Source organism: Podarcis tiliguerta, assembly GCF_965153285.1.
Source record: "Podarcis tiliguerta genome assembly, chromosome: 9".
Classification (NCBI taxonomy): domain Eukaryota; kingdom Metazoa; phylum Chordata; class Lepidosauria; order Squamata; family Lacertidae; genus Podarcis; species Podarcis tiliguerta.
The window spans coordinates 71512031-71535203 of record NC_139542.1 but is presented as its reverse complement, the minus strand read 5'-3'; the positions used below and the strand labels follow the sequence as shown (position 1 = coordinate 71535203).

Sequence of the window (23173 nt, the reverse complement as noted above, 5' to 3'; positions counted from 1 at the left end):
TCCAGTAAATTCTAAACATTATTTTTTGTTATATAAATCGTAGTTTAAGGTCCATTGACACATTTGCTACAGGAGCTAAAACACTTTTCCTTTGTCTAGGCAATATAGGATCCTCCAATCCTTTATTCACTCATTTCTTAAAATCTGCATATCAAATTGATTCACTTATAACAAATATCTATAAAAACTAATCACGGGGTTTTTTTCATTTCAAAGGATTTGACCAATTGTTCTAGTATCACCAGTGTCTCAGAAGCTGTAAATGCTGCTGATGCAAACAAGGTTGTTAACAAGTGTAGTAGCTGCAGGTTTACATCTGATAGGTAAAGGGACCCCTGACGGTTGGGTCCAGTTGTGACCGACTCTGGGGTTGCGGTGCTCATCTCGCTTTACTGGCTGAGGGAGCCTGCGTACAGCCTCCGGGTCATGTGGCCAGCATGACTAAGCTGCTTCTGGTGAACCAGAGCAGCGCACGGAAACGCTGTTTACCTTCCCGCCGGAGCGGTATCTATTTATCTACTTGCACTTTGATGTGCTTTCGAACTGCTAGGTGGGCAGGAGCCGGGACCGAGCAACGGGAGCTCACCCCGTCCCGGGGATTCAAACCGCCAACCTTCTGATCAGCAAGTCCTAGGCTCTGGTAGATGATATTTATCTTGCAAAACAGCATACGTTAAAAATTTATCTTTCTCATCTATCTGTTGATCCAAAGTCAATATGCCCTCTGGATGTGCTCAGGACAGCAAGTCAAAGAAAAACAATAAGCTTAAGACTCTACTAGGAAAGCAGGGAATATTTATTTCAATTACTTTCTAAAATGAACTTTGGACATGATTTTATATTCATTTTACAATACAGTATTTATACAGTGGTACCTTGGGTTAAGTACTTAATTCGTTCCGGAGGTCCGTTCTTAACCTGAAACTGTTCTTAACCTGAAGCGCCACTTTAGCTAATAGGGCCTCCCGCTGCCGCCGTGCTGCCAGAGCACGATGTCTGTTCTCAACCTGAAGCAAAATTCTTAACCCAAGGTACTATTTCTGGGTTAGCGAAGTCTGTAACCTGAAGAGCATGTAACCTGAAGCGTATGTAACCTGAAGTGTATGTAACCTGAGGTACCACTGTATAGCAATAGCAAGGCAGTGGTAAGGGTAAATGGACAAGATTTGGATATTCTGAACACACAAAGGGGCACGAAGCAAGGTTGTCCCTTGTCACCTCTGCTACTTGCTTTGTCAAACAAAGTCCTAGCTAACACCATCCAGAATAACCAGAAAATAAAAGTTATATTGAGAAATGGGCAGAGTTTTTCACTAAATATCTTTGCTGATGATATTGCCCTGATGGTCTCCAACCCGCAGACATTCTTGCCAGAGGCCCCCAGGGAAACAGAAGTATTTATAGAGCTAATTTTTTGTCACTAGTGAAAAATATACATATAAAGATCTAAACATTTGGTCTAAGGCCATCTGTCTGTCTGTGACAGATGGGTAGAGTGGCATCAGTCAAGATGATGGTAGCGCCACAGTTTTTATTTCTGTTTCAGTCTTTACCTATATGTATTTCAGCAGAGACCCTTAAGAAACAGCCAAAAGTGATTGTAAGATTTGGAATCATAGAATCATAGAGTTGGAAGAGACCACAAGGGCCATCGAGTCCAACCCCCTGCCAAGCAGGAAACACCATCAGAGCACTCCTGACATATCGTTGTCAAGCCTCTGCTTAAAGACCTCCAAAGAAGGAGACTCCACCACACTCATTGGCAGCAAATTCCACTGTCAAACAGCTCTTACTGTCAGGAAGTTCTTCCTAATGTTTAGGTGGAATCTTCTTTCTTGTAGTTTGGATCCATTGCTCCGTGTCCGCTTCTCTGGAGCAGCAGAAAACAACCTTTCTCCCTCCTCTATGTGACATCCTTTTATATATTTGAACATGGCTATCATATCCCCCCTTAACCTCCTCTTCTCCAGGCTAAACATGCCCAGCTCCCTTAGCCGTTCCTCATAAGGCATCGTTTCCAGGCCTTTGACCGTTTTGGTTGCCCTCCTCTGGACACGTTCCAGTTTGTCAGTGTCCTTCTTGAACTGTGGTGCCCAGAACTGGACACAGTACTCCAGGTGAGGTCTGACCAGAGCAGAATACAGTGGCACTATTACTTCCCTTGATCTAGATGCTATACTCCTATTGATGCAGCCCAGAATTGCATTGGCCTTTTTAGCTGCCGCGTCACACATTTGTCCACCAAGTTAAAACATCCAGATTGTCTTTGGAGATTTGAATACCATATTGGCCTTAATGTAATCCACACTTCCCCCCCCAAAAAAAATTCTGACCGTGAAAGGTTAAAGTGCGGCGTATATTTGTGACCTTACGGTATGCAGCCAGGAGCGTGGGTCAACAGAAAGGGAGAGAGCAAGGAAGGGGAAAGGCCGGAGGCAACACAGTGCAGCTCCCCCCCCCCCGCTGCCGCCGCAGCCAGGCAGCGAGGAAAAGAGCAGCTTATACAGTATTTGGGTCTTTTTTCTTTTTTTTCTCCTCCCCCCTCCAATTTTAAAGGTGCGGCTTATATTCAGGCCAATACAGTGCTACCTTGGGTTAAGTACTTAATTCGTTCTGGAGGTCCGTTCTTGACCTGAAACTGTTCTTAACCTGAAGCACCACTTTAGCTAATGGGGCCTCCAGCTGCCGCTGCGCCGCCGGAGCACGGTTTCTGATCTCATCCTGAAGCAAAGTTCTTAATCTGAAGCACTATTACTGGGTTAGCGGAGTCTGTAACCTGAAGCATATGTAACTTGAAGCGTATGTAACCCGAGGTACCACTGTACAGTATGTTTCAAGTAGCTAGGTGTTCTTTTCCTATCTTGGGCTCCATCGTTTATTCTGTTGTCACCAGGTTGGGCACTGCTTTCCTTTCAGGTGAAGACAGGAGGCAAAGCAGGTGTTAAGCCTTTGAACCAATGACATTCTTCCATCTTCTCCACACGGAGGGCCTACAACTTCCTGGTCCTTCCTCTTGCTTTGAACATAGCTGAATAAACCTTTTTTTATTATTTTAAAACCTCTCTTGCAATTCATTCTGAGCTTTGGCCAGCTTGACTTTCTCCCTGCTCGCGTACACTACTCCTTTGTCATTTCCCCTTTCCTATACATGCCCTTTCTTAAAACTCAGCTGAATTCAGCCTGTGTTTTACGTGTTCCAGGTCACCAGAATCAAAACAGTTCCATTCCAGGTTTTACAAAATGCTCACGGGCTCTAGGCACAAGGCCCTGAAGCAGCAAAGAGAGAGTTTTCTGTTGAGCTTTTCACATTCTAAATAAAGTGGTTTCATCACCATTCTTCCCATACAACTTAAACCCCCCCCTGTATTGACAACAATCCAGCTTTGCATTCATTTTGCCCACAATAAAATATAGCAATAGCAACCAGTATGGTTACACAATAAATTATCTCAGGTCAGATGAAACCAGCTTTCCATGAATTGATAATGGATAAGGAAGCCGATCTGGTCTGTATCACTGAAACCTGGGTGGGTGAGCAGGGCAGAGTTGGTCTCAGCCGTCTGTGCCCACCTAGGTACTCCTTGCAGCATCAGGGCAGATTTGGGTCAGGGAGGGCAAGTTGTTGTGCTGTATATAAATTCTCTCTACTCTGTCCAGATGTGAGGGGATATAGAGGGTGTGTGTTCCTGACATTGGGCAATTGGGACAGATTAGGGATTCTGCTGGTTTCAGTGGCATAGTGTGGGGGGTGCAGGGGGGGCCGGCCGCACCGGGCGCAACATCTGGGGGGGGGGCGCGCTCGCACTCGCAGCTCTCTGCCCCTACCTGGCTCACTCTCTCTCTCTCACTGCAGTGCTGGCTGTGCGAATCTGATCCGAGCCGCCGGGTTGCCGCCCACTGTGGAGGGGGGGGGTGCCAGGCGTGCTAAAATCCACAGGTTAGGGGGCGCAAATTACTTGCCTTGCCCCGGGTGCTGACAACCCACGCTACGCCACTGGCTGGTTTACCACCCTCTGCAGAGGTGAGGGACCTACGTATTAGGATGGTCCACCCATAGATCTTGAGAGATTCAATGGGTCTTCAGTAGGGCCAAGTGATATATGGTTGTTAACATCAAGATATATCAGTAGCTAAATACAATGATTTACCATGTCTGAAATGTATCTCAGCTGCTTCTTCCTCGCCATGAGAGCTTGATCAGCTGAGGGGAAGGCAGTGTGTGAGTGGCAGAGTCCCATACCAGGAGAGGGGTCTTGCATCTTGTGGCTGGCACAAATATCCTTGTCATCCTACTTGTGCCCATGGGCAAAGCCAGGACTTATTGGGGGACGGGACGCAGAACCTCAGTTATGTATTTTTATTTATTTAAGGGGGAAGCTGCCCCCCTCCCTTGGCTACACCCATGCTTGTGCCACTGATTTATGGGCTCTCAGGTTCTGCAGCATCTGGAGAGCATTCCTGCGCATGGTGGAGCAGCTACTGGGCGCAGGATTGGAGGCCTGATTTTCCCCAATAACAGGACCAGCCCATTATTCACTATGAAGCATGGCACTATTTGTTGCAGTGCATATAAAAATGCAGGTTACAAAAGTTTGAGTGCTGCCATAAAAAGTTAAAACGAGTCATTGTAAGATTTCAATTGGAAATGATGTAAAGCACAGGTTACTTTTACTTTTAAAAATTGTTGCAAACCAGATAAACGTGTAATTATCCCTGCTGCAGCGTCACACGTAGTTGCCCCCCGGGTGGAGGTCCCGTCCCTCAAGCACTTCTTGAGGGCGAGTGCTAAAATCTCTACGAAAAGTGGTGCTGCACGGGAAAAAAATTCTAGTTTGAAGGGGCCACTGTGAGAAGCACCACCTTCAGAGTGTTGCTACTGAGGCGTCTGCGCTCTTTCAAACGGATTCATTCCGCTATTTTAATTGCGCCAGGAGCTCTTGCGGATACAGGAATGATGGGGGGCGGAGGTAGAAAAGGGGCGCCGTTGGCGAGCGCGTCTCCAGGGACGGGCCAATTCGGAAGCCTTCGTGCACGTACGTAAGGGCCGAGGGAAAGCGTGGCTGGATCCGGTCCCAGGCCCACCTCGCGCGGCAGCCTATGCTGGCGGCGTCCACTTAGCCAGGCGCCCGCGGGAGGCACCAGAGGAGCGCGCAGCTCCCTGGGCGCCGCCGCCGCTGCCGCGCTTCTTAATCGCGCTGGGTCCAGGCGGGCGCAGCGCCTCTTCCTCAGCATCCTCGGGAGCCCCGGCCGCAGGCGGGGGAGAGGCGAGGCGAGGGCGGCGGCGGCGGCGCGCTGGAGTGGCGGGGCCGGGCGCCAATCCAGACGAGCGCGGCGCGCTTCAAGGCGCTGGGAGGCGGAGCTGCGCCGCAGCCCGGCGGGGAGGAGCGCGGAGCCGAGCCCAGCGCAGCACAGCCTGGCAGGCGGCGCGCCCGCCCGCCGCCCGCCCCGCTTCCCTCTCTCTGCCGACGCCGGGCTGCCTCGGGACCCTCGGCTTCCCCCAAGGCAAGTGGACGCGGCCAGGAGGGGGCCACCCCTAGCCCGGCTGCCGGGAGGGCGGCAGCGGCAGGAGACGCCCGGGAGGAGCGGGCAGCGGCAGCCGCGTGGGCTGGGGGCTCGGCGGGCGGCGGAGACGACCTGCCCCGCGAGTGGGGAAGGGCTCGGCCCCGACCCCGGGCTCCCCGGGCGCGCAAGTGCGCCTGGCCCGGCGGGCAGGAAGGCGTCGCCCGCCCCCCGCCAGGGAGCCACCCTGCTGCTGCCTGCCGCATCCTTCCTGCCCAGAGGATGCCGGCGCTGGCTTGCTTCGCGCAGGGCGCATCCGCCCCAGACGGGAGGAAGGGGAGGGAAGGAGGGCTCCCCTCTCTGCGCCCCCCAACTGTTGGCCGCCCTCTTTTCGAGGAGCACCCGCTGCGCTTCCCGGGGTGCGGCGGCCTGGCGAGCCTGCGCTGCTCCTGGAAACCAGCCCCCCGCTAATCCGCGGGTCAAGCGCGGGCATGGGCGGCCCACCCGGCGCTGCCTCGCCTCCTCCGCGACCTCGCTCGCACCGGCGGGGCTGGAGGGGCCTTGCTCCCGAGGGAAGGGCAAGGGGCCCGGCAGCGCCCCTCGGAGGCAGCCCCCGCGCGCCCGGCCTGGCTGCTTCGGGGAGGGGCGCCCTGGCCCCGGGGCCGGGTGGTCGCGGGTGCCGCCGTGGGAGCGGAGACTTCTCTGGAGAGAGCCAGAGCAGGGTGGGGTGCTCGGATCCCAAACTTTTCCTCAAATGCTCTGAGAAATCAGTATCTGCAGAATGGTTCATGAGGGACCAGGGATATGTGTGAAGATTTTATTTTCACTCTGAAGTGGTCGCAGACTATGAGAAGTGGGGCTTCAAAGTGGAGTGGTTACACTTCACCTCATCCAAATTGTCCCCACCCCAACCCCCCCAAAGCTGTTTGTTTTTCTGGAGAAGCTGTACAATATTGGTACATAGCGGTTGGTGGGAGCCGGGTTTAGACTGGGCAGAGGGAAAGACCTGATGAGGGTCCAGTGACTGCTTTTAAGTAAAAATCAAAGCATCAGGAGTTAAGCATCTCACGGACCCTGTAAGTTGTCACCAAGAGTTTAGTTTGATGTTGCAAGCCTTACGGTGAGGTCTGGGAGACACTTTGGCATATAGAGACCTTTTTATGAGGAAGTGTGTGTGTGTTGAGTTCAGTGTAGCTTTAGGATCGCAGGGTCAGTCATTGGAACGCCTCCCATACAAACTGACAAAGTTTTGAATTTCAATTAGTACTATTAACTTCAGAAGAGGCCCTTTTTTGCTCCCACTGAACTGTGTTGTGTGATGGCAACTCTTATGTAATACAGTGTCATGCAGATTTTTTAAATAAATGGTGGTATTAAAATAATTTTGCAGACTTTGCTGAGGGTACTGATTTGCTTTTTGCACTTCCTTACAGTTTGCTTCTTGTTTTGTCTTTTAACATATTAATGGTCCACAAATGTGGAGTCTGTATCCTGAGTTCTGCAATCAGTCTTCAGATTTTAGGCCTCTGTGACCACACAGATTTATGGAAGGCATGGATACTTGCTTTAATTGAAATTAGTGGCTTCTAAGGTCTATTATTATCCAGTTAGAGATGCTGTATTGCCAGCCATTTTTTTCTTTTAAGTGCTACTTGCTTTTAAAATAGCACTTAATGAGTCCAGTGTCTAAAATGACATCAAGGGTGAGATGTATATTTGAATGGGGAGATACCAACTAACTTTACGTTCATTTCCCTTGTGCTTTACACATCCATTTACTGCAAAGTAGTCCAGTGAAAGAAATTGGGAGTGACCGTACTTAATATCCTTGTGGTATGAAGTGCATCTTGATACACATGGTGAATGTTACCTGATTCAGGTTTTAGTTCTTATTTAATTTTTATGTTTTTGACCAAACTGATTGCAGAGCACTGCTCCCCCATTGTTGTTCTGCTGTTCGTTCTAAATTGCACACTATTCATGTTGGCTTCTCAAAAATTTTGTGACAACCTAAATTGTGGCAGAGGGGGGAGAATGCTTACGAACCACTTGAACAATAAGAAGTACAGTTGTACCTTGGTTCCCGAACTCCTTTTTACTCAGACGTTTTGGCTCTTGAATGTCACAAACCCAGAAGTGAGTGTTCCAGTTTGCGAACATTCTTTGCAATCCGCACGTTCGATGGGAGCTTCCTGCAGTGAATCTGAAGCCACGCTTTGGTTTCTGAATGTTTTGGAAGTCAAACAGATTTCCAGAAAGGATTCCGTTCGACTTCCAAGGTACAACTATAGCTGAATATTCTGTTGTAAAGTAAATTTTACTTTGCAACGTGTAAATGTATTTTTACTTGGCGCATGCATAAATAACAACAGCAAAGTTAGGCTGAATGAGATGAATGTCTATTTAGTCCAGCAGTGGCCAGCCAGATTCCTCTGGAAAGCTCTCAAGAAAAGGATGAGGGCCGTGGTCCTACCCTGCTCCCAGAATTTGCAGCAGAGGTGTGGGAGCTCCAGTCTGCATTATGCCATTAATTCTAAGCTCAATTTTTAGAAAGATGGCCTGTCTAGTAGCCATTCCATTTATCTTGGAAATTATAGTTCTGAATCCTGAGCACATAGGAACATTACATTTATATTGTTGTTCTTTGGGATACAGAAGTAAAATTCATGGAAATTTTGTAGACATGGGGTAAAAAAAAAATCCTTTCCATTGTTTTCTAAAGATATTGTGCTTGGGGGTCTTTCATGGCTTAGAAAATATTTACAGTTATTTCCAAAGTGGGAGTAAGTTTGCAGCATCCAGGGGTGAGTGACCCAAGGATGTACTGAGGTCACAGTATGAACTCTGTGATTTACTGACAGACACGCTGTGTGACAGATGTATTATATTCTACTACTTGCAGCATTCATATTAAACATAGAACTTGTTTTTTGTTCAAGTTTATTTAGGCCCCATCAGTACCTGTCACGTAGCTCTGCTTGTGGTTAATGTCTGGTTTTTGTGTACAATGCATTACTTTTTGTGTAATGAGAAATTTGGGGCTTAAACCTGCCTGCATGACCATACCCTAACCCTAACCCTTTCGGATGCTGAAAGCTGAGGACTGAGCTGAGGCTTAACAGTGGATGAAGCAGCACTGCTCACACACAACTCATGTGTGGAATTGCAAGCATACAATAAACCTCTTGAACATCCAAGGCTGAATTAAATGGTGTGACTTGCTCTTCAGTGCACCCTCCCCCTGTAGAAGTCCCTTTGAAAAGTCATTTTTAAAAGTTATCTCCCTAAAAAAGAAAAGAAAGTGATCGCTGCTGCTGCTGCTGCTGCTGCTGCTGTTTGAGTCCCCAGTTCCTATGCTTGTGCCTTGTAGTCCAGCCTTAGAAAAATCAGTTTTGGACTGGGACAATTTGTCATGGGAACAGCTTTGAATGTGGACAATTCTGTTGTTGGTGTTTTTTCAGTGGTAAAGTAGAGGGGGAATGCAATTGAGGGCAGCTTGGGAACCTTTTTCAGAGCAGGATTGATGTCATCTGCAGGAGTGGCCGGTCAGTTGACAGGTGAGAATTTGAGGTTTGTTGCCAATGACAACAGGATCCCCTGTCCCTGCTGGTGAGCTTCCTCCCCCGGTCAAATTTTCCTGAACTGTAGAGAATGCAAGAGCAGGGGCAGCACCAAGCGTATCTGCTCAGAAGCACTTGCTCAGTTTTTTATTAGGCAAACAAACCTCTGCTAGGTGTGCCATGGCAAGGGCCAAGGAAGATTCACATTGTAATCAGTAAGCTGAGGGACCTGTTACCGCTTGGCTGAGATCCCTGCAAGGGTGGATATCCTTCTTCTTGGCTGACTGTGTCTTCACTCCTCCCACAGGGAGGAGTGAAGCCACATCCATGAGGATTTGTCTCATGTGAGTGTAATTTGTTAACAGTTGTGTGCATGGAGAATTTGCTCAGGAAGAGGAGTCCTGGTCACCCTATGCTTAGAATCATAGAGTTGGAATAGACCACAAGGGCCATCGAGTCCAACCCCCAGCCAAGCAGTGAGAGAGCTACTTTGAGCAAAGTAGTTACCTTAGCATTTTTGTGTACTTTGTGTTTAAAGCATTAAATTTGGCCATAGACATGCAGTGATTTTGCCCAAACCTTTTGTGCCCTATCCATCCTCACATCTACCCAGTTTTGAATTTTTTACACTGATCACTTACAAACTTATATTCTTTATATCAAGCAACTTGCACTAATAATAATAGTAATAGTAATAATAGTAGTAATAATAATAATAATAATAATAATAATAATAATAATAATAATTTATTATTTATACCTCACCCATCTGGCTGGGCTTCTCCAGCCACTCTGGGTGGCTTCCAACAAAATATTAAAATACAGTAATGCATCAAACATTAAAAGCTTCCCTTCAGATGTATTCTGAAAGTCTGGTAGTTGTTGTTCTCTTTGACATCTGGTGGGAGGGCGTTCCACAGGGCGGGCGCCACTACCGAGAAGGCCCTCTACCTGGTTCCCTGTAACTTGGCTTCTTGCAGTGAGGGAACCGCTAGAAGGCCCTCGGCGCTGGACCTCAGTGTCCGGGCAGAACGATGGGGGTGGAGATGCTCCTTCAGGTATACTGGACCAAGGCCGTTTAGGGCTTTAAAGGTCAACACCAACACTTTGAATAGTGCTTGGAAATGCACTAATGATTTGTAAGGTGCCAGTTGAACTAAATGACAAATATAAAATAGTTTTATATGCAATGAACAAATAAAGGTGTGCATATTCACAATGCAATATGAAATCTTGTAGCATCACATAGGCATACAAATATGGAAGGTGGAGCAAGCTTGTTCTCTCCTGTCCCGGAGGGTAGGACTCAAACCAATGGCTACAAGAAAGGAGATTCCAGCTAAACATCAGGAAGAACTTTCTGACAGTAAGAGCTGCCCCACAGTGGAACAGACTCAAGAGAAATTATGGACTCTCCTTCCTTGGTGGTCTTTTAAGCAGAGGTTGGATGGTCCTCTGTCATGGATGCTTAAGTTGAGATTCCTGCATTGCAGGGGGTTGGACTAGATGACCCTTGGGCTCCCTTCCAACTCTACAATTCTATGATTCTAAGTAGTTCACTGAAAATTGTTGTTTGCAGCCAGTGATGCAGCTAGGCAACTTTAGACCCTGAACTTAATGATAGTATAGTGTCCCCTTTAGATAATAGGAGACCTATAAGCCTATAACTTCACTTGTGGAGCATATAATTAATGCCTCTTTACAATGTGTTCTATAACCACTGCTACATTCCTTAAATGTTGCGGGGTGGGGAGTTTGCCAACCCAGTGTGCAGTTTTGCATTTTGAGATCAATTAGACTGCCAGAATAAAATGGAGCTTGGTTTGGCTGCCATGATGCTTAGCACATTTGCTTTGGAATAAACACTGTTTTATTTTAGAATAGGATAATATAAATTTTAAAGTAAAAATAATATCAACATCTTATTATTGTTTTTTACAGCTACGGAGCAGCCGTCACATGGTTTTACAGCTGCCCTATAGCTATAAAAGTTTTTTTAAGGTAAGAAAGGATGCTGTGGTGACCATGTTGGCTCCCGGGGGCTTGGCAAATATGCTAATTTGGATGCTAATTTGCTGGTGCCCCCATCTTCTGCCACTTTCGTGTTCTGTGGGCCCTGGATTTCATCTCATGAACCTTTTTATAGTTCTTTGTGAGTGTCATCAAGCAGGTAGATATTCACAGAGCTGATCTGGTTTGTATTATGTAGAGTTTCAAAAAGCTTTCAGAGTACCTCACCAGAGTGAGTTTAGCTGCCATGAAATAAGAAGGCAGGTCCTCTTAGGGTCATGAGTTAAAAACAACAACAGTAAGCTGAGAGCAAGAATAAGTGTAGTTCTGCCAGTGAACAGATCAAGAAAGTGAAGTCCCCAAAATGGTTAGGTTGGGAGTTGTGCATATTACCTTGTTTAATGATCTGTAGTTAGGGCTTAGCAATGAGATGGCCATGTTTGTGGACACCAAATTGTTAAAGGTGATTAAAACAAGGGATGCTGAAAGGATCTATCAAAGGGTCTCTCCCAACTAGGTGAAATGGCAAATGCAATTCAGTATAAGCAGGAATTAAGTGATGCACAATGAGACACCCCCCTCCAAATACTTATTTAACACATGCTAATAGTATTTAGGGGCGCAGGTAGCCTAGGACTTGCCGATCAGAAGGTTGGAGGTTCAAATCCCCGTGACGGGGTGAGCTCCCATTGTTCAGTCCCTGCTCCTGCCAACCTAGCTGTTCAAAAGCACGTCAAAGTGCAAGTAGGTAAATAGGTACCGCTCTGGCGGGAAGGTAAACGGCGTTTCCATGGGCTGCTCTGGTTCGCCAGAAGTGACTTAGTCATGCTGGCCACGTGACCCAGAAGCTGTACGCCGACTCCCTCGGCCAATAAAGCGAGATGAGCGCCACAACCCCAGAGTCAGCCACGACTGGACCTAACAGTCAGGGGTCCCTTTACCTTTACCTTTAACAGTATTTAGGAAAGAAATTGAAAACAAAACTGCCAATAATGCTCTGATACAAACCTATGGTGCGACCACTACTCTGGCCACCTCACGTAAAAAAGGATCCTGCAGAGCTGGAAAAGCTTCAGAACGGGGGCAGTCAAAATGATCAAGGGGAAGGAGACACACCCTTACAAGAAAAAGTCACAACATTCGGGCCTTTTTAGTTTCAAGAAAAGGTGAGTAAGAGGAAACATGATATAAATCTATAGTCTTCTTGGTGTAGAGAAAATGGATGGGGGGGGGAATAGCTGGCTGCCTACACTCTCCCAAGTCAATTGCAAGGTATGGATGAATTGGGGTCCAAATACTTGCAGGCATGCTTCTCGCCCTGTCTCCAGCTTGGCCCTTGAGACCCGGGAGGGAGGCCCTTCTCATGGCCCTACAGCGACCCAAGATACAACCGTCTCTGCTTTGCCTACGTAGCTCCTTGTTGTCAGAGGTCCACCACGTATCTTTGGTATTTTGGACTTGGATGTCGCCATTTATTTCATGCTGTGAACTGCTCATTTAAAAATTCAGGAGTGGTCAGTAACTAAAAGATGTAATTTTCAGCTTGGTCTGCCTTCAGAGAGGAAACAGATAGGTGAGTTCAAGCACGAGGGGCATTCTTAAAATGGCGGAAGACTTGCTTTCTTAGCAGTGGTTGGGGGCTCCTTGCCTGCCGCTTCTGCTCCTTCAGTCTCTCTAATTCAGTTCGGGGATGGGATGCCCTTCCACTTGAACTCTTTATGCCTTCATCGGAGGATCTCTTTCCACATTACACATCCATGGGTTCCAATCTGTTGCTAGATCTTTGGCCGGTGGCCCTGAGAGCAAGGAAACTCACTGACTTCAGACACAGGCAACAGGAGTGATGTTGATCAGCTGGGACAGAAAGTAGTATTATTTGTCCTACAGGTATTGGATTTGTCATTTTCTGTTTGCGGTTTAGGTATCCTGTCTATTTTTAGCTAAGCGCACGTTAAGCTTCTTGGTAACTTAAGGACAGTTTGTTTCTCTTGCAACCTTTTGTAACCTGAGTTCTCGTATATTACCTTTGGTGTTTCCCCCCCTTTGAACTATTATTTTTTTAGGACTGCAGTATGCTTCTAGAACACATATGTGTTCAGCACCTGTTGTAAATCAAATGTACCTGACTTGAATATAGCAGCAGAATTCCTTTCTTGAGGAACTTGCCAGGGCTAGTGGTAGCAAATATTCAGAAACAAGTGTGAGGATATTTCCATTTTTTGTAAGTATAAATTGATTTGGTGTCAATTTTTAGACATTTGCTTTATTCCATTCTGTTGCACCTTGGATAAAATGTGTTGGTGATCCTGGTTTCCCACAGTAAGGGCTGGAAATGAGAAATTCCAGGGGTGCCACTAACTGGATTTATGACACTTGTACAATATTTGATTTATGTACAAATTATACACATAATCCTTTCTCTTTCAACTCTATCTTTGCCAGCTCAATATGCCTCTTAATTTCTCCATCCGCGGCTTCATTCCACTCCTCCTCCAACACAACTCAGCCATTTGGATGTTTTATTTCTCTAGACCAGAGTTTCCCAAACTTGGGTTTCCAGCTGTTTTTAGTCTACAACTCCCATCATCCCTAGTTAGCAGGACCAGAGGTCAAGGATGTTTGGGAATTGTAGTCCAAAAACAGCTGGAGACCCAAGTTTGGGGAACCCTACTCTAGACACCTGTGCAAAGGTCTTTTCAATTTCATTATCCACTGAATCCAACTTTACCTTTGCCAGAGCAGGAGACATTGCCAGCCTTCATGTCACGCTTGCAGACAGCTTTGTAACACACTCTGCCAACAGGCCTGGTGCCTGAAGCCAGCTGTCCGTAGAGCAGGCCCTTGGGAATCCTTCCATCCTCCATTCTGTGGACATGACCAAGCCAGCGTAGACTATGCTGAGACAGGAGTGTGAACATGCTGGGAAGTGGGCTTGGAAGAGCACATCTTTGTTTGATAACAGGCTCCATGTCCTCAATGCCAGCCTCAAACCAGTTGGGGATCTGCTGCTGTATTTTGCCCAAGAGGGCATAGCTGTGTTCTAGGTTGCCTCTTTGATGTAATTCCACCTTGCTTCAATGCTATCTCTTGAGCAGTTCAGTACAGCTTGTTCAACGGTATGACAGAAGCGTTCACAAAGTTCAGGTATGACTGTTCTGTTAGTGTTGATTCCAGGCCATACTTGGTGCTATGAACTGTCTTTGGTTGGAGATGGATCTTGCTCACTACTAGGAGTGATCTGTGATCCGTGATGCAACTGGCACTGTGGTAGCTCAGTGTAACATGAACACAGTTCAGTCACCAGATCTCCTGGTGGCAATCAAGACCATCTGGTGCCAGTGGCCTGACCTTGGGTGTCTCCAGGATCCTCGATGTTTTGCGTTCTTAGCGAAGAATGTGTTCCTGATGTGCTTGTGATACAAGCACAGCTCAAGCAGCTTTTATCCATTCTCACTCATGCTGCCAATTCCAAAGTGGCCTACGCAGTTATCCCATGTGTGATGATCATTCCCAACTCTGGCATTGAAATCTCCCAGCAGGAATAGGTGTTTACAGTCTGGGACCCTCACTCTGAAAGATAGTAAGTGTGTTGGGAAGGCTACAGACACACCATAAATGGCCTATGAAAAACTGGCCAGTCTGTACAGTGGTGCCTCGCAAGACGAAATTAATTCGTTCTGCGAGTTTTTTCGTCTTGTGAATTTTTTCGTCTTGCGAAGCACCACTGTGCATTGACGGTTTCCCATAGGAATGCATTGACGATTTTAAGAAAAAGGCGCAAGACGTTTTCGTCTTGCGAAGCAAGCCCATAGGGAAATTCGTCTTGCAAAGCAACTCAAAAAACGAAAAACTCTTTCGTCTTGCGAGTTTTTCTTCTTGCTAGGCATTCGTCTTGCGAGGTACCACTGTATTTCCTGACTGCAGCACTGGCTAGAAAGCAAAGATGGGGCCGATGCTATGTGGGTCCAGGAACCAAGGGACTGCTGTTTGTAGCAGAGAGGTAAACAGGAGAGAGGGAGGCTGAGCCCTGCCACCCCCCTGCAGTGGCAAAGCTTCATGCTCCAGCACCGGGAGGCAGAGAGCAGGAGGGGGCGTGGCTGGTGTGCCTCCCAGGGGCGTCGCACACCACCCGCAAGGACATGGCGCGTGTCCTGAGGGTGTGGTACGCCACCCACCGGGGCGTGGTGTGCGTCTGGGGGCGTGGCACGCCGCCTGCAGGGACGTGGATGGGGGCAGCCGCCATGGCACCCCACCGGGATCGCGCTGCCAGGGGCTTTGCGCTCCTCCCGCACTCCTCTTCCTTCGCCAGTGCCCCCCTGTGAAGACGAGAGGAGGGTGAAAAAGCTGGTTCCTTTTTTAAAAAACACATTTTATTACAACTTTTCAAAATACAATAAAAGACCAGAACGAAGCAGAGGCAGAAACAAAACAAATAAGACAGAATGAATATTAAAGGAAATAATAACCGAATAAAAAGATAAAGAAAAAGCTAAGAAAAAGGCGATAAGTAAAAGTGACTTCCAACTATCCATCTGTCAGTTATCTATACAAGAGTTCCTCAAAATAATTGACTGTTCAATCCCGAGTAATAGCCAGCTATTCCTTTGCTAGCTGAAGTTTTCCCAGTCTTCCGCCTGGGCACCTTAAGTTCATTCATTTTCCTTTCTAGCCAAGAAGTCCAAAAGAGCTTCTCCAATGATTATTATAAGTAAAGGTCAGCAGTAGTCTTCCTCCCGACTCACATCCCAGCTTTATCTCCAATATTTAAAAAAAGCAGGCCTTATTTTCTTATTCCTCAAGAGTTTCTTTGCTGTGGTTATATAATAAAACTAATCTATCATTGGTTACTAATTGTATAGGCATTAATTCACACCCAAATTCATATACAAATCTTCCAATTCCCTTTCCTGTTGGCCATGTGTTACATCCTTATCTTTTTTTTAAAAAAGTTTCAGTTTCTTGCTTTTCTGTTCTTTTTCCAGAAGTGTTGCAAGAGGCTTAGTGGCCTTCTCCTCTGAGTTCATTCCAAATTGTGCACAGAGTCCTTTCTTCTCCAACATCATAGCTTCAACTTTATCTTGTTCTACTCCTTCAAGCATCAGTATGGAACCATCTTCTAGGACTGGCCAAGCGTCATCAATATTTTTTCCAAGAGCTATAAATCTTCAGCCATCTGTATGGAACTATCCTATTGATCTTGCACATCATCACTGGTATTTTCCCCCAAGATCTTCTCCTGTCTCTGCTTTGTCTAATACATTTCCCCATATCAGTTTCTGCATCTTAATTCCTTTAATTGATCATTTAAAAGTTGTTGTACAACTGCAACAGTCAGTAGGTTATTTTTTTGACATTTCCCCCCCAGTCCTGGGTGCTTTAAAATAAGTTTACACAGTCCTTGCTCAGATAAGACACATTCCTAGCCTTTTGATGCTCCCACAGCAAGTATAGCCAGCAGCCATATCATTTTGCATTGCAATAAATACCCTTGAATCGGAGGATTAAAAGTAGAACTAAACAAGATGAAAACTTCTCAGAACTGGACAAACTCTTGGCTGTTAGAAATGGTTGTTATAAACTTTTTCGGAATGTAAATCAAGGTAAGCTTCCTGAAAACTATTTTTTTTTAACCCCCTAAAAGATGTATTCTCTTAAGCCAGCCTTTGAGTTGTGTTTTACATGCACATTTTAACCGACAGATAACTTCCGTAAATATAGTCTCTATAGGAATTTCAAATGTAGTTGCAGAAAAGAGGTCTTGCTGGTCTTTGCCCTAGAGATTAACCTCTAGTGGCTCTTAAGTGGTTCTAAGGCAAGATTACGGTTCTTCCACCCCTGGTCTTTTACCTGTCTGAGTTCCTCAAAGATTTATCAGTCCCACAGAGGGAGTAATCCTTCCCGAGCATTCAGAAGTTAATCCCTTTGTTATCTCTGTACCTCAAAGATGAAATGACCAACAGGAACGATCATCAATCACCACTTAATTACATCTGTTGACAGTGTCTTGACACTCCCGGGAAGTCTCAAAAAGCTGGTCCCAAAAACCTGATAGCTGCACATGTTGTACTGGTGCATCTGGCAGCTTTGCTGCTACAGTTGTTTTCACTGTTTTTAATTTGTGTGGTTTTTTTGGTGGTGGTTGTTTTTATTGAGGGAGAGTCATGACCGACTCTGGGGTTGTGGCGCTCATCTCGCTTTATTGGCCGAGGGAGCCGGCGTACAGCTTCCGGGTCATGTGGCCAGCATGACTAAGCCGCTTCTGGCGAACCAGAACAGCCACTGCTAATCTATAAGCACATTTACTGTAAGTGCTAGCTTGGCCCTGGGCAGCATCTCAGATTTGCAGAATTTTCATACACTGTTGAGATTTTTCCTGTAGATTTGGTCTAATTAATTAATTCAATGAACCTTTTTTTTAATTGCAGGGTTTTACTGTAACCAAACAGAGTGCATATCACTTCCCAGTTGACGTAAAAATGTTGGCATATTGATACATGGGGTATGATTTAGCCACATTAAATTTCTTAAATCTCATTAGTTTAATTGAAAATGCCTTTAGTCAGATCCTGTAGAGATGTTATGTTCATGTTATATGTTCTCCTGCAATAAATGGGAATGAAACACAATAATCTTGGACAGCATTATGTTTAAGGCTTTCTTTGATCATATAGATTCAGGTAGGTAGCCGTATTGGTCTGACGTATCTGAAGTATCTGAAATGTATCTGAAGAAGTGTGCATGCACACAAAAGCTCATACCAAGACTAACCTTAGTTGGTCTCTAAGTTGCTACTGGACAGTTTTTTTATTTTTTTATATATTTCTACTTTGATCAAATAGTTAACTTTCATTTCCCTTTTTATTTTGTGCTGTAGAATATTGAGGATAGTGACTATGACAGCAGTGGGTTCTACATGGGATGGCACTGACTGCTGCTTGACGTCTTAACATTCGATGTTCAGAGCTGCTTGGCAGTTGATATATTGCCAATATAAGAATACGTATTTGAAGCCATGTCGAAGAAAAACCGCACAAAGGCAGAAAAGGACATGGAGACGGAAGCTGTCCAAGCAGCAGCAAATGAGGAATTGCGGATGAAATTGACAAACATTCAGATTGAATATCAGCAGGAAAAAGGCAAGGTATGTAAGCTTAATGCTATTTGGAGGTATGTCCAGCTGAACAATGAACAGCTCTCACCCCATCAGGTCTTAAGGGATTTAAAGAAATGAAACACTCATCAAACTTGCAAACAGGGTTTTCATAGCTTCTCCTTTCTGGAAAGACGCTCCCTTGATTTCAGTGCTTTAGAATAAAAAGCTGTATATAATTTTTTCTGGAACAGAGGTGTTGGTGTCACTGTTTCACCAACAGCCAGATGAAACTACTTTGCTTTTTGGTGTTACCAAATAGATAATATTTTTGAATGATAATTTTAAAGATCCCAGGATGCAGCTCTTTCTGCCTTGTTACTTTATGTGAGAGATTTGGTGTCTTGAATCCCCGCGACGGGGTGAGCTCCCATTGTTCGGTCCCAGCTCCTGCCCACCTAGCAGTTAGAAAGCACGTCAAAGTGCAAGTAGGTAAATAGGTACCGCTCCAGTGGGAAGGTAAACGGTGTTTCCGTGCGCTGCTCTGGTTCGCCAGAAGCAGCTTAGTCATGCTGGCCACATGACCCGGAAGCTGTCTGCGGACAAACGTCGGCTCCCTCAGCCTGTAGAGCGAGATGAGCGTGCAACCCCAGAGTTTTCTCTGACTGGACCCAACGGTCAGGGTACCTTTACCTTTATGCACATAAAACTTTATACACTTCAATGGCTTATGCGTTTAAGCTGTGGATTATTCACTTCAAAAACTCTTAAGACCTTTTTATATCAGCTTTACTCAAACTCAGGAAGTTCTGTGTAAAATGCTGAGTCTTATTTTTTTGTTCAGCTCGGGTTCCCTAAATTGGAGAGTCTTGCAAGAAATAGATATATATTCAGAATACCGAAAACCTTTTCAAGTGCTTGCACACATGGCCTACTAGGTTATACATGTCTAGATTTAGGGGTCTGCTGCTGGCATCCTTGTCTCTTGTTGCAGCTCTTGTTTTCAAGGTGACAGCTTTAATTATTTAGCAATAAACTTTCAGAAAAAGCTCCTTGCTAGAATTATCCTGCCCTTTCCTCCTTGCTTTTTGAGAAATAAGTATTTCACCTTTACAGCAGAAAAATAAGACTTGCTGCAGCTGTCACAAAGATGAGTTTTAGATGACTGCTTAAAATATTTCTATTTGCAGAAGCATTCTCTGAAGTGTTAGGCAATAAGATATTAGTTGTATATTATCCCAATATAAATTCAAAACACTGTATTGTGAAATCTTAAGGCGTCCACAGCTTAGGTATTTTGATTAGGCAGTATACACATTTGTATTGCATATAACAAAATAATAAGATACTCGCTTAAGAGAATTTTATCACCCTCTTTTAGACAGGGTCTTGCAAGTTGGTAGCTAAGGGTTTGTTTAAATAGCTGGTTTATCCCAACATGGTTTCCTTTTTAACAGTAATTGTTTTGCTTGCTTGATTTTCTTAAGAGTGGGTTTGTTTTGTAAGTGATCTCTCTTGTACATGCCATGGGCGACAGGTGCCTATTAAGCAGTTTAACTTAGATACAACCCAACTAAAGTTTGACAAGAGTTAGGAAGCTGGGAAGGGAATCTGTGAGTGCAAGGAGAGCACTCACTCATGTCACATCAAACCATGGTTTGTTTTTGCACAGGCCCTGTAGAACTGGAATTGCTGTCATATTTGCCTAGTCAACAAAGCTTAGAAAATAAGAGCTGTTATTGCACATGTATGCCACTTAATATTTCTTCACACTTCAGTAAGTCAAAGAAGATAAAGTTGGTGCATAAAGCTAAAAAGCAATAAACAGTAAACTTCCAGTTAAGGCACATATGTACATATACAGAAAGCTGAGATGTGTTATTAGTGATGTGTGTTTAGCCAATTTTATATATAAGTGATGGCTTTGTAACTATTTTAGTGTTTTAGTTTCCCCTTGACAGATGTTCTTTGCATGTTCATTGAGTGTGTGCAGGAGGCTCTGCCAAGATTTCTGATGACACAGAGAGCCCTCTATACGTTCAACTGTAAATGTGTGTGCTCTCTACACGTGTTTTAACGAGTGTGAGTAGGTTGGGGTGGCATTTTCTGCTGCGGCGCCATCCTGCATAAGCATCATCATTGAATGAGCAAATAATGCTTTTAAGGACTACACTGTTCATTGACTTCAGGCGCCAGGCTAGGCTTTGCTTCCAGGCTCTCCCACCAATATTAAGTACCTTTGTCTCTAGATTGTTCATTAGCATAGGGATATCGGTTTACAGAAGTAAGGTGTAATGTTGGGCATGAAAATGGTCTGTTTCTAATAATCCAGTAGCTTTTGCTTGCTGTCATATTTTGGAGCTGCCTTGAATTTTTGCTGTTTGTCCTTGCTAGATGGCTATGCAAGTAACCAGCTGCCAAATTTCTCCAGTGTTGCTTGTTAGTCAGCAAAATTATGAAGTGATTATAGTTACTATTCTTTAGTTATGCTGTTCCCCTCTGTTTCTCTGGTATGCATGATGAGTAATTGTGGGAAACTTAACGCAGGGAAATTGCCAACTTCTTGAGGCTGGTTCACACAATACATCTTTTGTCCGTGCAAATATTGCATGGTGTTCACGCTTACGGACAAACATAATAACCCATTTGGGATGTAATGATAAACAAAGGTTTATTGTTGCATGTAGAAGACTTGGGGTTATGGGCTCCCTCTCTGCCATTGCTGTGAGGGCTGTGGCTTAGTTACCCAGAGTTTAGCATTGTGTCTGAATGGAACCTTAAACTGCAGTTGAGAATACCGTATTTTTCAGTGTTAAGACGATGTTATTTTATTAGAAATAAATGTTAAAAATTGGGGGTTGTCTTACACACGGATAGTGCAGAGGGGGGATGGGCGATTGTTGGTGGCCGCGAGCAGGAGATTGTCACTGGCGATTGTGCGGGTGATTGGTGGCTGTGGCACGGCCTGCTGTCTATTGGCTTTTGCTGCGGCAATTGGGCGGGAATATAGTTACTGTATTTTTTGGTGTATAACACCCCCCTCCCCCATGTATAAGATGGCTTCACCCCTAATTTAAATCCTTGCTAGTTATTTTCACTATGTGCTAGTTAACAGACGCTTTGTACACAGGAAACTCTGGTAAATAAATGAATTGACAATTGAGGATTATACCTACTTGGTCCATGCAATGCACTTAAATCCTCAATGAAGAAGAAGAAGAAGAAGAGTTTGGATTTGATATCCCGCCTTTCACTCCCTTTAAGGAGTCTCAAAGCGGCTAACATTCTCCTTTCCCTTCCTCCCCCACAACAAACACTCTGTGAGGTGAGTGGGGCTGAGAGACTTCAAGGAAGTGTGACTGGCCCAAGGTCACCCAGCAGCTGCATGTGGGGGAGCGGGGAATCGAACCCGGTTCCCCAGATTACGAGACTACCGCTCTTAACCACTACACCACACTGGCTCTCCAGTGTCCTCAGTCCAGTCATTCTGAAGAGGATCGGGTGCAAAGTGATGGGATGTAACTGAAAGGCAAATTCATGTTTGTCCCACGTTTGGAAGTAGCGAGGTTATTGAGATGAATCACTGTTTCCCCTTCAGTACACCTTTTTGGGACTGAATGTTTAGGAGTAATCACAAAAATAAAACACTTCCAGCTGGGATTTCATTGGTTTGCTTTTAATTACTGTGCTTGTTCCATTCTGCAGCAGGGAGTAGCCTTTGCAGTAGCACTAAACTGGTAGGATAAGTTCTTACATTTGCAATGAGCTTACAAGTGAAAAGCTTATGCAAGGATGACTGTAATGAGATTGCTTTACTTCGTTGAAGGTAGTATGGGCCATCAGTAATCTTATTCAGTCAGGAGGCCTTTGAATGTTTGTGTTTAAATCCTCCTCCTATTTGCCAGTGTGGTGTAGTGGTTAAGAGCGGTAGTCTCGTAATCTGGTGAACCGGGTTCGCATCCCTGCTCCTCCACATGCAGCTGCTGGGTGACCTTGGGCCAGTCACACTTCTCTGAAGTCTCTCAGCCCCACTCGCCTCACAGAGTGTTTGTTGTGGGGGAGGAAGGGAAAGGAGAATGTTAGCCGCTTTGAGACTCCTGAAGGGGAGTGAAAGGCGGGATATCAAATCCAAACTCTTCTTATTAAAGAGCTAATAATGATGAAGAAAGTAGTGGAACAGTAGGACTGAATTTTTATTTCATTTTTAGGCTCTCACTTGAGTAAATTTTATAACCCAGCAGATTCCGAAATGCCTAAATGTATTTCTTGTATTCTGTAATCTCCTTTTCTGAACACCTCACTGCAATCCCCACCCTTCCTCCAGCCCTGGCTATCATTCAACTGCCTTCCTATTAGCTATCCTACTATCTAATTTCTTTTCAACATCTGCTGAGCTAAGGCAACCTCCACGCTCATCACCTTAACTATTATTAACAACTAGTAATAGGAAAAGAGTTAGTAATTCCGGCACTGTGCTTTGCTTATATGTACGTGGAGACTGTATGTCAGGCATAGGCAAACTCGGCCCTCCAGATGTTTTGGGACTGCAACTCCCCTCGTCCCTAGCTAACAGGACCAGTGGTCAAGGAGGATGGGAGTTGTAGTCCCAAAACATCTGGAGGGCCGAGTTTGCCTATGCCTGCTGTGTGTCTTAATATTATCCTATATACCTTCAGTTCATGCTAAAACTTACTTTGGCCAAAATTGCTAGCAGTTTCAAAAGTCCTTTTGCATTTCTTCATTGGCAGCTTCCTTTTTTAAAGTGGTGGCGGTGGCAGCGGCAGCAGTAGCCACATTTGTCCTAAACCACCCAAGGACAATGTTGCATAAAGACATAGCATTATTCCATGGGGCTGCTGGGTACAACTGCCAGGCAGTGGCTGTAGGAAGAAGCACTACTGTTCCACTGCTAAGGAGAGGGAAAAGGGAAAGCTGAACTGCACTACAGCCTACTTTTCCTGCTTCCCCTAGTCTCACAACCTCATCCGCTAAGGGAGTACCTGGGATATAAAAC

At 45.4% G+C, this 23173-nt stretch overlaps 1 protein-coding gene across 7 annotated transcripts in view; it reads left to right on the top strand.

Moving 5' to 3' along the window:
- Nucleotides 1-5347: 5347 nt before the first annotated feature.
- The window catches only part of JAKMIP1 (janus kinase and microtubule interacting protein 1), a 75858-nt gene continuing 58032 nt past the window's right edge, over nt 5348-23173 (top strand). For 6 of the 7 annotated variants that reach the window (XR_014501967.1, XM_083398972.1, XM_083398973.1 and 3 more), the window contains exons 1-2: nt 5348-5502; nt 17944-18210. Coding sequence is in view for 6 of the 7 variants with exons in the window: in XM_083398972.1 (XP_083255098.1) it covers nt 18082-18210 (129 nt within the window). In the remaining variant the exon portion in view is untranslated. Of the gene's footprint in view, nt 5503-12026; nt 12236-17943; nt 18211-23173 lie in introns of those variants that run through there. The other variant, XM_083398970.1, reaches the window with a different exon arrangement.